General features: G+C 44.0%; 1 protein-coding gene across 4 annotated transcripts in view; it reads right to left on the bottom strand.

Annotated features, from left to right (window-relative positions):
• Positions 1 to 17,046, bottom strand: part of ehbp1 (EH domain binding protein 1) — a 499,650-nt gene that overhangs the window by 142,961 nt on the left and 339,643 nt on the right. For all 4 annotated transcript variants that reach the window (XM_070889745.1, XM_070889742.1, XM_070889744.1 and 1 more), the window contains 2 exons: positions 8,793 to 9,734; positions 8,621 to 8,662 (listed from right to left, as the gene is read on the bottom strand). In XM_070889745.1, the coding sequence (XP_070745846.1) occupies positions 8,621 to 8,662; positions 8,793 to 9,734 (984 nt within the window). The remainder of the gene's footprint in view (positions 1 to 8,620; positions 8,663 to 8,792; positions 9,735 to 17,046) is intronic.

Below are 17,046 nucleotides of genomic sequence, written 5' to 3'. Positions count from 1 at the left end.
AGACCATGAGTTTGGTGCCGGGTTTGAGGTCCTGGTGTTCAAACACTCTCTTCCTCAGGTGACCGAAGGCTGCACTGAAGGCAGTGTTGGACTTCATCATCAACATCTGCCCTTGTTGACTGTAGGCTCCCGAGGCATGGAAAATGGTCCACGTTGTCAAAGGCCTCATTGTGGATTTTGATAATTGGGGGGCAGTACTGTGTGGCGGGGGCAGGTTGGTAGAGGACCTTTATCTTATGGATATTTAGTGTAAGGCCCATACTCTCGTACGCTTCCGTGAAGGTGTTGACGTTGGTTTGGAGTTTGACCTCCAAGTGTGCGCAGACACAAGCGTCGTCTGCATACTGTAATTCAATGAGAGGATGGGAGGACCTTGGTTCTGGACTAGAGGCGACGGAGTTTGAACAGTTTCCCGTTTGTTCTGTAGATTAGCTCCACTCCAGCGGGGAGCTGACTGAGGGTGAGATGGACCATTGTAGCAAGGAAGATCGAGGAGAGCGTTGGTGCGATGATGCGGCCTTGCTTGACCCCGGTCCGTACGTGAATTGGATCTGTGGTAGATCCGTTGGTCAGAATCACGGCTTGCATGTCATCGTGAAGCAGGTGGAGAGCAGTGACAAACTTTTGAGGGCAGCTGTATTTGAGGAGGTCACTCCATAATCCCTCTCGGTTGACAGTGGCGAAAGTCTTTGTGAGATCAAAGAAGGCCATGTACAGAGGTTGGTGCTGTTCCCTGCATTTCTCTTGAATTTGACGCACGGTGAAGATCATGCCCATTGTGCCCCTTAGTGGGCGGAATCCGCATTGCGACTCTGGGAGGAGCTCTTCAGCCATTGAGGAGGATTATTGTGATAACTTTCCCTGTGCAGACAGCAGGGAAACTCCTCTGTAATTACCGCAATTGGACTTGTCACCTTTCTTGAAGATGGTCACGATTACGTCTCTGAGATCCCCTGGCATGCTCTCCTCATTCCAAATAAGAGAAATGAGTTCATGTATTCGTGCCAATAGTGCTGCTCCACCATGCTTCAGTACCTCGGCGGGGAATCCATCTGCTCCGGAGGCCTTGTTGTTCTTCAGTTGTCAGATGGCCTTTTCAAACTTATGCCGGGCTGGGGTTTTGCTGAGGTGGTGGCGGGTAGCATGCTATGAGATGGAGTCGAAGACACTTGCGTCGAAGACAGAGTCTCGGTTAAGGAGATCTTCGAAATGCTCCTTCCAGCAGGCACTGACTGCCTCTCTGTCCTTGATGAGCACCTCTCCATTCTTGGCCCGCAGTGGGGTACGACTGTTTGGGTGTTTGGGCCGTAGGTGGTCTTGACTGCGCTAAAGAATCCACACACGTCGTGGTTGTCAGCTAGCTGCTGGACCTCTTGCGCTTTCTCCAACCGCCATCCTGGTGCTTATACTCCATATGAGCTTACTCCAGCCTTCATCTAACCCCATCAACATAACCTTCCATATCTTTCTCCCTCATGTATCTATCTAGCTTTCCCTTAAATGACTCTAGGCTATTCACCTCAACTACTCCTTGTGGTTGCGAGTTTCACATTCTAACCACCCTCTGGGTAAGGACATTTCTCCTGAATTCCCGATTGGATTTATTAGTGATTATCTTATATTTATAGCCCCTAGTTCTCTCCATCAAACCCTTTCATAACCTCAAAGACCATTATCAGGTAACCCCTCAGATTTCTTTTTTCTGAAGAAAACAGCTCCAAGCCTGTTCCATCTTGCTTGATAGGTATAACCTTTCAGTTCTGGTACCATTCTAGTAATTTTTTTTTACACCTTCTCCAGTGCCTCTGAATCCTTTTTATAATATGGAGACCAGAACTGTTCACAATACTTCAAAGTGTGGTCTAACCAAGGTTCCACATAAGTTTAACATAACTTCTCTGCTTTTCATTTCTATCCCTCTAGAAATGAACCCCAGTGCTTTATTTGCTTTTTATGGCCTTATTAACCTGTATAGCTACTTTTAATGATTTGAGTATCTGTACTCCCAGATACCAACAGTGACTACACTTCAAAAATACTCCATTGGCTGTAATGCGCTTTGGAACATCTTGAGGTTGTGAAAGTCACACTATAAATGCAAGTCTTTCTTTCAGTTCTCTCTGTCCCTCTACTCTATTTTGACACTTATTTTCCAAGGTGTATGTAGCCTCCTTATTCTTCCGACCAAAAAGTACCACCTCACACTTATCTATTTTGAAGTTAATTTTTAATTACATGCCCATTCTGCAAGTGTTTGGGGCCCTGGATGATGGTGTGAGAGGAGTTGAATGACAGTGTTGCATCTACTGTGGTCGCATTGAAAGGTGCCAGAGGAAGGAGGGCACATGTTACGGTGATGTAAGAGCGAACTAGGGTGTCACCGAGGGAATGGTCCCTTTGGACCATTTGGACTGTTAACCGTGAGGGACTATGGAGCATCCTCCTCCGTTTTGGCTGCCTCCAAAAGTTTGTCGCCATCCACCGCCCGCTCCATGACGACATGCAAGCTGTGATCCAGACCAACGGATCCACGACAGACCTAATCCATGTCCAGACCGGGGTCAAGCAGGGCTGCGTCATTGCGCCAACCCTCTTCTTGATCTTCCTCGCTGCAACCTCAGTCATTATCAATAACAGCAGCAGCAGCAACCTTGGTATTGAAAGAATGGGCTAGATTTTACACTTTCGTTCAGATCGCCCAAAAATGGGTGTTATTTCCGGCTTGTCGCCCATTTTCAAAGCCCCAGTCTCCATTTTAAAAATTGGGCGTTACTGCAAGCAATATGAAATGGGCATAGGCGTTAAATCTCCCTGACCTTCTGCCGTAAAGTGTTGCCGTCCTTAGCAACGGAATGGCAATGCTCGATTCCCATGATTCAGGAGGTCAAGGGTCATCATGACATGCGCATAAGAGGAGACAGAGAGAAAGGGAGCTGAGAGGGAGTGATGGCGTGTGTGGGTGTGGTGTGGCTGCTTTGGGAGGAAGGAGGGAGAGTTTCGAGCTTTATAGTAAATTGGGAAAAAAAATTAGCTGTTACCAGCCAGATATTTTCCTGAATTTGGTGCCTATAATGGAGGAAGAGGAGGAGGCGACAAAGCACACTGTGCAGACTGACGCTGGCGAGAGCAGTGAGCTGGGAGAGGAACATATTGGAGGACACAAAAGAGCGAGGAGGTTCTCGGACGAGGCAAATACCTCCCTCCTGCAGGAGGTCGAGTCACGCTGGGGTGATTTAACACAGGGAGGGTGTGGGAAGCCCACCCCAAAGGCCTACCAGAAGATATGGGCCGAGATAGCAGAGGTGGTCTCGTCGGCAACCAATGAGGTGCGTGAGGGCAACCAATGCCGCAAGCGATGGAACGACTTTGTCGGATCCGCAAGAGTAAGTGGTACATTGATTTACACGTACTTATGTATGTATATAATTTGATGCCATGAGTGACTATCATCAGATGTGAGGTCTTCCACTTTTACCGGGAATGTTGTACTCAAAGCCTGCGGTCACGGTGCACGTCTTTAGGTATTTTCATAATAATCATGATTACATCTGTCGGTTATGTGTTGCATCTGTCTCTGTGACAGTACCTAGCAATGATCTCATGCCATGTCGTCCTGTTACCTTTTACAGAAGAAATTATTGACGATTAGGTTTGAACAGAGGTGAACGGGTGGGAGGCCATCAGCCACCAGTGACATCGCTGAGATGGAGGAGCGGGTGCTCGCACTCGTGGGGAGGCACCCCCGGACGACCACGCAGGCAGCTGCAGACCCTGAAGTGATGCCACGTGAGTAAAGTATACACCATTGCGTGATCTAAAGTCAATTGATGTCGCACCCACTCATATTCGAACAATAATATATGATAGATGGTTTCTAAAATTGTCCTATAAATAATGCTGGCCTCATGAGAATCATTGCAATGCACAATGTGTTGACGGTCATGAAATGTGATGTCTGCGATGATTTTGATAACGGTGGTGCTTTTGTTGTGCATATGCTGTGTGTAGCGCTGGACTCAGCTTGTGACCCTAGCACCCCCTTCTCCTCCAATAACCTCATTTGTGTTTTGCAGCTCAGCCAGCAGCGCGTCCCAAGGCAAGACCAGAGAGGCCAGAAGGTGGGGGCGCGGGGCCGGACTCACCGGACGATCCGACATCTGGTGCTGAGGAGCTCCGATTCTCGCCCGTCAATCAGCTGAGTCTGTTCTCTAAGGATGAGAGCGCAGACTTTGAGGAATCTGCATCACCAGGCTCCAGAAGGCATTCCACCCCAAGGCCATCTAATGCTCCGCCAGCCATTCCCACCCCCACTCTGGAGGTACCAGGCCCAAGCATCTCGCCACAGGGCACACCATTTGTCCCCAGAACGGCGTCGACCCTGCGGAGGTTTCATGGACGCGGCAGGTCTGGTCCACGAGCGGCAGATGAGAGCGGAGAGATGGTAAAGTTGTCCAGGAGGACTGTAGACATAGGTGACCAGATCTTACATGCATTGGGGGGCATATCCCGACAGCTGGCCAGCATTTCCGGCACCATGACGGAGTATGTTCCGCGGATGGAGGAGGCGATAGCCAGGAACACTGCTGGCACAGGCCTCTCAGTGGTCCCAGAGTGCAGCACTCCACCCCTAGGTCCCACACTCCCAGTGCCAACGACACGAGAGACAGGAGCAAGATCCTGCTTCTGGAGCAGAAAATGTTCCCACCTTGGCACCCCCCGCTCCCGTGCAACCACCGGCTCTGCCTTCATCCCCCCCGATGAGGCACTGCCTAAGGAGCTCCTTAGCCAGGCGGCGTGGAGCGAGGAGGGGTAGGGGTAGAGGTGGGGAGAAGAATGGAAGGGGGGGAAGGAAAGTGAGCTGCATGTCCGCAGATGATGGCTTTGTTATATCTCCATCTGGGTGTATGGAATTTGTTGTAATGTATGGGGGGAGGGGACCACTCTCCTGCTTTGTATTTGTGTTCTGTGTTGCTGAACATATTGACCATTTGATTGATGTCAATGATCGAAAAAGTGGGGAGGGGGTGGGGTGCTTTTGCCTGTGATACTTATGATTTCAGACCAATGGTCGTATTAAATGTTTTTTATTCAACATAACCATGTTGTGCATTGTCTCAGATAGCTGGACCGTTACACACTGGTGATTCCTTAACATGAAAGGGTATAATTAAAGTTAACTTGAATCAACTTAAACTTTAACTGGCACCAAGGTGATGCCCACCATTGATGTCTGAGCTGCACACACAGCAGTGTGTCAGCTTTGTCAATAACAGCAACGTTCTTTCAGGCAAATCACTCATTTATGAACTCCTGACGTAAGAGTCTTGCAGCTATGTAGCCACCATGGGCCCTTTCCTACGGTCTGGAGAGGGCGTGGGCATGGGCATGGTTGCATAGTCAGCCTGATTGTCTGGCCCGAGTTCAGCATCCAGCCCCTCGTCCTCCTCTTCCTCTCTCTCCTGAAGTGGAGCATCAGTGCCTTCTGACAATTCTTGTACCCTCCTGATAGCCAGGTTGTGCAGGATGGAGCACACGATCACCAATTGAGCTACTTGCTCAGGGTTGTATTGTAGCTCCCCTCCTGAGTGCTCCAGGCATCTAAAGCGCTGCTTAAGCACACTAATTGTTTTCTGGACCACATTGCGTGTGGCTCTGTGGCTCTCGTTGTATCACCTCTCGACCTCAGTGTGGGTGTCACACAGGGGGGGGTTCATCAGCCAGGTGGCTAGGCCATATCGTTTGTCACCATGCATCCAGCATTGTCCTTGTGGCTGACTGTTAAACATGTCAGAGACAGTGCTCTCACGCAGGATGTGAGCCTATTCGAAGCTGCCCGGACATTTGGCATTCACTGCCATAATTATTTGGTTGTGGTTGACAACTAGTTGGACCTTCAGGGAGTGAAATCCTTTTCTGTTGCGAAAAACCTCTGGGTCCTGAGAAGGTGCCCGCATGGCGATGTGAGTACACTGTATTGCTCCCTGCACCTTGGGGAACATAGCAATGTGGTTGAATGCTCCAGCCCTGTAAGTCTGAGCTTCCGTGGTCTTGGGGGAAGCTGATAAAGTCCATCCTATGCGCGTACAGGGCCTCCATGACCTGTCTAATGCAGCGATGTGTGGCATGGTGAGACAGAGGGGAAATGTTGACCGTGGAGGCCCGAAAGGAACCGGACGCGTAGAATGACAGTGCCGCGGTGACCTTGACCTCGACGGACAGTGATGTCCTGAAGGTGCTGGCACGCTGCAGATCTGTCCTGATGAGCTGGCATATTTCAGTGATCACCACTTTGTGGAAGCACAGTCTCTGAAGACAGGTGTTCTTGGATACGTTGAGGTAAGACCGCTCCCTGTAAGTGCAGGGTGTGTATGATCTGGACCTCCTCCTCAGTCTGGCACGTCTTAGATTGGGCACATAATGCTGTGCATTAGACATGCTGCAGAGTGTAAATTGCACAATCTGCATGTTAATCGATGCAGACTGAGAAATGGCTGGCCCCATTCCAATAAAAGTATAATGCCGATTGTTCACAGGCAATAAATTTCAACACTAAAAGACACCTACAATAAAACCCAATCGTCCACAGTATGAAAAGATGTCTGTTCAGATGGTCACTTCACCGGAGAAGAACTCCAGAATCAATCCAATCTCCCCTGAAGTTGAAGCAGCCTTTTCAATGAAGCGACCTGCGATTTGAAAAATGGCGTCCACACCGCTGTGATTAGTTCAGAACAGTTCCACTTTTTCAGAGCGGTGTTTTGGGCGAGCGATATTGTGGGCGAGATGTGTCCGAGGTGATGAAAGTGACGCTGGGCGATATACTGGGCGTTAGTTTCAGCAAATTTGATCTTTATGTCAAAAAAAAGTAGGTGGTCGGTATTATTGAATTTCGGCATTAATTACATGCCGAAAGTAACGCTGGGCGATATTGTGGACGTTGGTTTCGTCCATTGTGATGATTCCGCTCCAAAAAAGTGGGCGGGCGGTATTATTTTTTCCCGGCGTTACGTACATGCAGAAAGTAACACTCAGCGATAAGTGTCTGAAAAATGGGCATCAGTTTCTATTTTATGGCTAAATGGGCGATATTTGGGCGTTACACCTCATTTCAGCGTTAAAATGGACGTTGTGGGCGTTATGCATGCAAAAATAATGGAAAGTCTAGCCCCATATGTTTTGTCTCAGACTCAAGGCAGCAAGTAAATATCGTTTTGGAGTTGAATGCTGATGTCTTTCATGCTCTGGATTCTCTCCCTCCCCCCCTTCCCTTTCCTGCCTCACCCCCACCCTGAATATAATTCAATTTGGGGGTTCAAGGATTGAATCTTTCAAGATCTGATGGATTTTTACAACTAGGTTCATTCTGGCAGCTGACTGGTGATGTAGAAAGGAAAGAACTCTCTATGTTGCAGACCATAGGGCAGTGGTGAGTAAAATACGGTCAATCCAGCCCCCCCAAGGTCTGACTTTGAGGCCGAACTTCCACCGCACCTGACCCCTAGTCTGACCCAGCCTCACATAACGTCAAGAGGCGGGTCACTGCCTCCATGGCAGCAGGGGAGTCATAACCAAAAGGAGAGGTGGGCAAATCGAATCTGTTCACTACATCAATGTGTTGTTACGATAACCTTCCCTTTCACGTTTTCAAAAATAAATCAACACTGTGGCGTAGGACACCTTCTGCTGCACCAGTCCTAGAAATGTCTGAACCAATTACAGGGAATTAGAAACTTACTGCATTATCTGCAGCTTGTAAATTAACAAAGTTATTCATACCCAAATCCTCAGTTTCTGCTCCGTCACTGCAACGTGAAAGGTGAGTTAAACATTCCAGATAAATGCACGATAACATAAATACTTTAAATATATAAAATAACACCATTAACAGCATGACGCAGAACTGACACAATCGAATCGATTGGAAGATTGTTTACCGAGAACTTAAAAAAAAATTTGCAGCGAACTTTTAGTTATAAAATGCTATTTTGTTTATTGGTGCAATTGGGTGAAAGCTGTTGTCTGAATTCCGTAGGGGTACCACTGGTCACCTGGCGTAACTCTGGCGCAGACCCAGTTACATCAGGTCCCTGCCGTGTCAGTAAAGAGCGGTGGAACTTCTAACCCAGTGAAGGGCAAAATACAACCCATGGGGCTGGCGGATGAGTCAGAACTCAAGCTGCACATTAGTCCGAGTCATCTCGATGACTCTTTTACCATCTTTTCTCTCCTGGTACCCTGGTTCTCATTGCCGTCTTAGACACGGGAGTGGATCCCGGAGCACAAGGACTCCAGATAAATTGAGTTGGCCTGTTTCAAATTTACCAATTTAACACTTTATTCTCACCAACGTGCGCGGTCCCTTTAAATTTGCGGTGCGGCCATGCATATCTCTTCCAGCGGCAGGAGCTGCTGAGCGGCCTGTGCAGCCCTCAACTGCTCACCAAAACTTGTTAAGTGGCCCTCCAATCCAAATAATTGTTCACCCTTGCCATAGGGCTACCCTAACACCTTTACTTTGAAGATGAACCTCAGTTAAACACAATCAAATACAAATCTTGAGTCAATTCAATAAGCAAGAGACAACAATAGGCAAAATGGCATAATTTAGTAATTCTCTTACCTTTTCTTCAGTGATTTCTCCTGGTTGTTCGGAAGAGTTGAGCTAAACCCCAAACAAGACAAAAAGAGTAGATAATCATTTTTTGTAAAATAAATAAGGTTAATTAGTGAATCAAGTTTTGTGAGTAATATGCAGATCACAGGAAACAAAATACAAGAGTAAACACCCTTACCTCTATGTTTCTGTTCTGTTGACCTGAATGGTTCAAACTTGTGCTGACATTTTCTGCTGATGATTCAGATTCAGAGTACCGCAATGTTGCACGTTTTTTCTTGATGAGATCTGCATCTCTGTTGTAAGAGAACCCTAATTTATGGACTGGAGATGTGATGGGTTTTCGAACAGGAGAACTGGGCTCTGGACTTCTGCTCGCTACAGTGTCTGAATACTGAAGTCTCTCGTGCTCATGTTCGGAGCTGCTGCTGGTGTTCCCTGAACTCTTATACCTTTCTGTTACAGTATCTTCATATATAAGCGTTGGTGATTTATATTCCTTTTGATCACTGACATCTGATGAGTCAGGCAAGTTTAAAGTATCTACTTTCAATAATTTTCTTTTGTTGAATGATGGCGGTACTTGTGCTTGTGGTGGTGCTGGTTCTGTGCTTTCACTTTTGCTGGTATCCTCTAACACAGAACTCCTAACGGTATACTGTTCGACAGGATCATACTTTTGTGGATCTAAATCATTTTTAGTCCTTCGTGACGAAGGTATTGCTGTATTTATATTCAGATGGTCATCAGGCGTCTGATGCTCAATTTGTAACTCACCAACACTATCATTGATGAATATAGAGTCTTCCCGAGAGGAAGCATCGAGTAATACACTACTAGCTTGCTGTGCTGTTGTCTCTTGCTTAACATCATTTATCTCTGCATAAAATTGTTCCTGATCAATGGAACTGTTTGTGTCAGTTTCAAAGTTACCAACTTTGTATTTGCTTTTACTACTATTTTCTTCAATCTGGACCACGTTCAATTCTTCTCCACTGAAATGTGCCCTTATCTGATAAAGGTAGGTCATAACAGATAGTTTATCTGGAATGGCCAATAATACCATATCTGCAGGCTCCAATAATCGTGATATTCCCAAGCTTGCAAAGCCATCATAAGCCTATGAAAAACAATAGCAGCAATTAGTCAATATAGTTCATAGTCATAGGCAAGTGAAATATTTGTAATAAGTAAAATTATACAAAAGGATATGGTTCTTGAAAAAACAGCACTTGTGGCAACATTTATTGACATAGACGAGTTTTAAAACTTTTTTTTAAACTGTAAGTATTTGGAACCCCCAATTATATTTTAAGCATCTCTTTTTAAAATTTCAATGTGAATTCTGTAATGTAATTTAAAAGTAAATGTTCCATTTGCTAATTTACATTGAATTTGTTTTAAGTTCCTTAGATATTATAACACAGATGTACAAAGAGACAATTTAGCATAGTGTGATTGTAGACTTTGTTAAATCATTATTTCTTTTCAGCTAGTCATATTAGGGTAAATCACACAATTACGTACACATATACACACAAATACTATATATGTAAGGTGTAACTTAATTTGCTTTCTTTCTGGTGTACTGGAACTACAAAATGGATATTGGAAAGGAACTGTCCTTCGGAGGGTAGAAATGTTACTTTTGAGGATATTACACCTGATCTACAAGGGCATAAATCCTTCTTATTAATCACAATTTTCTCCTCTACTAATGGCACCAAGGAAGAATTAAAATACAAATTAAGAGTTTGTATACAGATGACATTACTGTTCCGGATTATGCCACTAACACAATTCAATGATAATGCAATGCTAATGTAATTTTACCACCAACTTGATATCAGTTTATACTTTGAACTAGAATGATTTTCACGTACAAGATAAATCTATGGATAATAATACAAAAACAAGTCAAATGTAGAAAATATAGAGGAGGAGCAAATCAGATTAGAAAGACTAAGAAAGGGTATGAAGAGAGACTGGCAGGTTACAAAAACAACTTGTATTTATGTAGCACCTTTAATATAGAAAAAAAAATGCTCACATTAAAAAAGGCCTCTAAGCCAAGGAAGGATGATCAAGAGCTTGGTTGGAGATGAGTCTTAAGGAGGGTCTTAAAGGTGGAGAGGCAACGGGCTTTAGGGATGAAATTCCAGACTGTGGGACTTAGGCGGCCGAAGGCACGACTGGCAATAGTAGGGTAAATGGAGAGGGAGGGGGGAATGCACAGAGGCCCGAGGCAAACAAATGGAGAGTTTGGTCGGGAGGGGTTACAGACATAGGGAAGGGCGAGGCCATGAAGGGCTTTAAACATTAGGATGAGAACTTTACATTTCAAACTGGAGACTGGAAGTCAATGTAGCTGAGCGAGAGCAGCGGTGATGAGTCAATGGGACTTGATGAGAGATGGGAGCTGAAGTTTACAGAGAGTGGAGGATGGGAGGCTGGCCAGCAGAGCACTTGAATAGTCGCGACTGAAGGAGACAAAGGCATTGCTGGGGGTTTGAGCAGCAGATGAGCAAAGATAGCAGCTGAGATGGACGATGTAAGAAAGGTGGAGGTAGGTGCACTTTGTGATAGAGAATACATGGGATCGGAAGGTTAGCTCAGGATTGAAAAGATCACAAAAGGTGCAAATAGGCTGGCTCAACCAGAGACGATAGCGGGGAAGAGATGTAGAAGGAGAAGGAGAGCTGGATGTAATCAGCATTCATGACTATGACTGCGGATGATGTTGCAATGGGGCAGCATGCTGATGAATAAGAGGGGCCAAGGATAGATCCTTGGAGGCCTTCAGATGTAAGGGTGCATGGACAGGAAGAGAAGCCATTGCTGGGGGTGTTCTGGCTACGATTGGAGGTAAGAGTGGTAGCAAGTGAGGCCCGTGCCATTTAGTTGGACAACAGAGGAAGGGAGTTGGATGAGGATGATGGTGTGGCCGAACCATGTCAAAGGCTGCAAGGAGGTCACGAGGTCATGGAGGGACTGCTCCATTGTCCAATGGTAAAATTGGTGAGAAAACAGCTGCTGACAATTTTAGAAATTTTACTGGCGAGTGTCTTTCTGAAACAGGTTCTCATTAAAGCAAGTAAAAGGAACTAATCAGGAATGACATTTGCCAGAGTCCATAGTTATGTTCAGCATGATCATTGGATACGTGAGAAAAATACACAAATCATAAAAATACGTACATATACGGTACTTTTCACTTTTCAAGTGCAAACTCTGATTTACTGTTTTACTTGAGATTGGAAATGAAGGGTGAAAAATGATAATGAAACTCAGCAATATATTGTGAATAAACCTATTGTATAGTAACACTAACATGATTATATTTTTATTTACAAACAGAAGCACAAGATGTGAAAACAATAGTACTTTACCATGTTTATAAGATCAGCACCCTTATACAATCAACATTAAGATTGTTTAGTTATCAGAGTTTAGGAAATAAGACAATATGAAATAACAACTGGACGAGTTTGTATTGATAAGAGAAAGTCAAGGATGTGTTTTGTGATAAGAACTGCGATATACAGAACCACTATACAGTTCTAATCCATTCTGAGCCTTATCGCTACTGATCAACCTTCTCTCTCATACTGTGTATGTAATTGCAGTGATTTGTGTTGATGGAAAATTCAGCAAGATAATAAAAAGCATACCTAGATTAACTGATACATTCCTGAAAACACACCTAAATAAGGCTTACTTTAAATGTACCAGTAATACTGGAAAGGCACAACATGGTCATTAGATATTGGATAACACAACACTTGCATCAGTTTCTTTTGACATGATAGCTCACATCATTTATTGTTTTTCACTGAAAGATTTTAGGACATCAGGTCAGTTGAGTTTAGGAGCATGAAAAGAAGAACATGCTCAATTTACAATCAGCCTAAATCAAAGAATGTTTAGGTTCTTTCTTTATGTTCAAGATATTTACAATGCACTGAGTGTTGTGAAAAACAAAGACATTAAAATGAAGTTCACAATTATTAAACTTCATTCTTTATCTTGTGGGGAAAGAGTTGTCTGTGTATCCCACAAAAGGTTTTAAGTTATTATCAAATTCCACATATAAATATGAAGGGAATCCAGTAAATGATCATTGATGTTGATTGCTAGGGACATTCTCACAATCACAAAACATACAAAGGGATACTATTACAGATTTGTGCTACCACGCCTGTTGCGAGTGAATATTGGGCATTTGGGTGCACATCCCCCTTTTGATTTTCCTTCTATTAATGGACAGAAAATCTTGGGGCTGTATCCTAAATTTTTGATATGGGCTCCCAACAGATGAAACTCTGCGAGTGCAAATGTGTAAAATTAACCCTACAATGTTTTACACAGATTTTAACCACTTACAACTATTAAGTAGTTTTCGATAAGTTTATATATTTGAAATGTAAAAATACATTTGGGAAAACACAATATAAAACAAGGAAATAAGAACAGAAAATGCTGGAAATGGACAACATCTGTGGAGAGAGAAACAAAAGTAAATTTCAGGTCAACAACCTTGCGTCAGAACTGGTAAATGTTAGAGATGCAATAGTTTTTAAGCAAATACAGAGGCAGGGAAAGCAGGGGGAAGGAAAGAACAAAATGGAAGGTCTAAAATAGGGTGGAAGGCAGGGGAGATTAAATGGCGAAAGGCGATGATGGTGCAAGGCGAAAGGGGCTGGGGTAATGGGACAAGTCAAACACGAGAAGGGAAACAGAAAGCAATGAAGGTGAATAAGGTAAGAAAGACAAATGGAAATCCCATCCACAGATGCTGCCTGACCTACTGAGCATTTCCAGCATTTTCTTTTTCGATTCAGATTTCCAGCGTCCGCAGTATTTTGCTTTTGTTTATATAAAACAAAGATGTGCACGCAGACACGTACACTTTGGGTATGGTTATTAAATTTGTTTATGCATTAATGACAGGTGTTTCATCAACAACAACTTGCATTTATAAAGCACTTTTAACAAAGGAGTGTAATTAGACAAAATCGACACCGAGCCAAAGAAGGAGACAATTGGTGAAGAGGTTGACTGAAGGCACAGCCGGCGATTATAGGGTGAAGGAACTGGCAGATGCACAAGAGGCCAGAATTGGACGGATGCAGAGTTCTCGCAGGGTTGTAGGGGTGGAGAAGGTAACAGAGATAGGGAGGGGTGAAGCCATGGAGGGATTTGAACAAGAGAATCAGAATTTTAAATTTGAGGCGATGGTGGACTAGGAACTCATGCAGGTCAGCGAGCACAGAGATGATGGGTGAATGCGACTTGGTTCGAGTTATGATACGGGCAGCAGGGTTTTGGATGAGCTGAAGTTTATGGATGGTTACACTAGAAATGATATTAGCTGATATGTATCTATAACATATGTTTGTGCACACTTCCTCCCTAAATTCCTATGTCTATATTTATATTAGAAACGGACACTGTAATTACATCCTGCCACCAACCGTGACATTGCAGCACCTCAGCTTTGCCTCTCCCTTAAGCTCCAACCAATTGTACTTCTGTTTCCCAAATTCCTGTAAGTTTTGCCATTTAACTATAAATAATAATAATGTAAACTCAACGCTTGATATGAAAAAATTAAGGACTGAATAAGTGGCTTTAAATTAGGGTCTGAATTCTGATTGTGCACCCTGGTCCTATCATCCTCTGCCCTTTATCGTCACACCACCTGACGATTAGACTTGGTCTTGGCTCCCCATGTGCAATGTCACAGTAGATAGACTAGTAATGATACAAAATTAAGTAAGAATCATAAGAAATAGGAGCAGGAGTAGGCTATACAGCCCCTAAAGTCTGCTCCGCCATTCAATATCATGACTGATCTAATTTTGGTCTCAACTCCACTTTCCTGCCTGTTCCCCATAATCCTTGACTTCCCTATAGTTCAAGAATCTGTCTATCTCAGCCTTGATTATATTCAATGACCCAGCCTCCACAGCTCTCTGGGGTAAAGAATTCCAAATATTTACGACCCTGAGAAGAAATTCCTCCTCATCTCCATCTTAAATGAGTGATCCTTATTTTGAAACTATGCCCTCGTTTTAGATTCCCCACGAGGGGAATCATCCTCTCAGCATCTATCCTGTCAAGCCCCCTCAGAATTTTATATACTTCAATAAGATCACCTCTCTATTTTCTAAACTCCAATGAGTACAGGCCCAACCTTTCCTCCTAAGACAAGCCCTTCATCCCAGGAATCAACCTAGTGAACCTTCTCTGAACTGCCTCCAATGCAAGTAAATAAGGAGACGCAGTACTCTAGGTGTGGTCTCACCAACACCCTGTTCAGTCCAGTTTCCCATTAAAAAATCTATTTTATGGAGTTGCGCTTTTGGGCAACCTAGATTTAACATTGTCGCAGATTCAACAACAAGGAGGCATAGCCTTAAACTTAGGAGGAGTAGTGTAAAATAATTGTTTAGATTTAATTACTTTACACACAGTGTAACGAATCTAAAGAAAGTATACTGTCAAGTGTGGGCTGATTGTCTCAAGTTCAGGGGAGGGTGGAACATGGGAACGGGAGGGGGCCATTCAGCCCCAAGCCTGCTAGGCCATTCACTGAGATCATGGCTGATCTCCGACCTAACTTCATATACCTGCCTTTGCCCCATATCCCTTAATACCTTCGGTTAACAGAAAGCTATCAATCTCAGATTTAAAGTTAATAATTGACCTAGCATCAGTTGCCGTTTGCGGAAGAGAGTTTCTAACTTCTATACCCTTTGAGTATAGAAGTGTTTCCTAATTTCATTCCTGAAAGGTCTGGCTCTAATTTTTAGACTATGCCCCCTAGTCCTAGACTCCCTAACCAGTTTCTCTCTATCTAACCTACCTGTTTCCCTTAATATCCTAAAAACTTCGATCAGATTATCCCTTAACCGACTAAATTCTAACAAATACAACCCCAATTTGTCTCATCTCTCCTCGTAACTTAACCCTTGAAATTCAGGTGTCATTCTGGTGAACCTAGGCTCCACTCTCTCCAGGGCCAATGTATCCTTCCTAAGGTGTGGTCTAACCAGGGCTTTGTACAGCTGCAGCATAACTCCTACCCCATTGTACTTGTCCTCTAGATATAAAGGGCAGTTTTTGATTATTTTCTGGAGCAGGCTCGAGGGGCTGGGTGGTATACTCCTGTTCCAATGTTCCTATTTTTCTGAGTGGATAAATACCTAGAGAAAAAGTCATCATAGAATGGTATGAGAAGTATCAGGAAATTTGATATTTTTCAGATGTTGGGAAGGGTCAGATGGATCACTGTCACATTTTGCGATTTTTTTGACAGAAAGGATTCGGAAAAAGAGTTATTTTTAAATGTTATGTTTTTGAAGCATATGTGCTCACACATATCGCAGTGTGGGCTGGCCCGTGCTACCCCTGGGCCCTCGGTTCTTCTGGACCCCATACCCGGACGCGCTAGGTCCGTGCAGCAGAGCAGGTCTCCAGCTGTCCTGGTTAACCCTTGCCACTGGATAAAGGCCTAGCTCTGTCAAGCCCGTGTGGTGGCTGGTGTGCAACGGTCACCACACGTTAAAAAAATTCACGCACAGGCATCTTCCACCCCCTCAATTGGAGTTCAGTACTGGAACATCGGATCCTTCATTGAAATACCTGTGGAAGCAAGTCATCCTCATTCGAGGGACCGCCTATGATGATGATGTACAGTTGTAGCAAGACTTCCCTACTTTTATACTCCATCCCCCTTGCAATAAAGGCCAACATTCCATTTGCCTTCCTAATTACTTGCTGGACCTGCACGTTAACGTTTTGTGTTTCATGTACGAGGACTCCTAGATCCCTCTGTACCACAGCATTCTCTAGTCTCTCCCCATTTAAATAATATTTTGCTTTTCTATTCTTCCTACCAAAGTGCATAACCTCACATTTTCCCACATTATACTCCATCTAACAAATTTTTGCCCACTCACTTAACCTATCTATATCCTTTTGGAGACTGTGTCCTCCTCATAGCTTGTTTTCCCACCTATCTTTGTGTCATCAGCAAATTTGGTTACAGTACACTCGGTCCTTTCAGCCAAGTCATTAATAAAGATTGTAAATAGTTGAGGCCCCAGCACTGATCCCTGTGGCACCCCACTAGTTGGTTTGCCAACTTGAAAATGATCCATTTATCCCGACTCTCCGTTTTCTGTTAGTTAGCTAATCCTCTATCTATGCTAATATATTACCCCCAACACCATGAGCTCTTATCTTGTGTAGTAACCTTTTGTGGTGCCTTATCGAAATTTTTTGGAAATCCAAATACACTATATCTACTGGTTTACCTTTATCCATCCTACTCATTACATCCTCAAAGAACTCTAATAAATTTGTCAAACACTATTTTCCTTTCATAAAACCATGTTGACTCTGCTTGATTTAGAAAAATCATAATA

Source organism: Pristiophorus japonicus, chromosome 9, assembly GCF_044704955.1.
Source record: "Pristiophorus japonicus isolate sPriJap1 chromosome 9, sPriJap1.hap1, whole genome shotgun sequence".
Taxonomy (NCBI): Eukaryota; Metazoa; Chordata; class Chondrichthyes; family Pristiophoridae; genus Pristiophorus; species Pristiophorus japonicus.
This window is presented reverse-complemented; position numbering and strand designations above follow the sequence as displayed.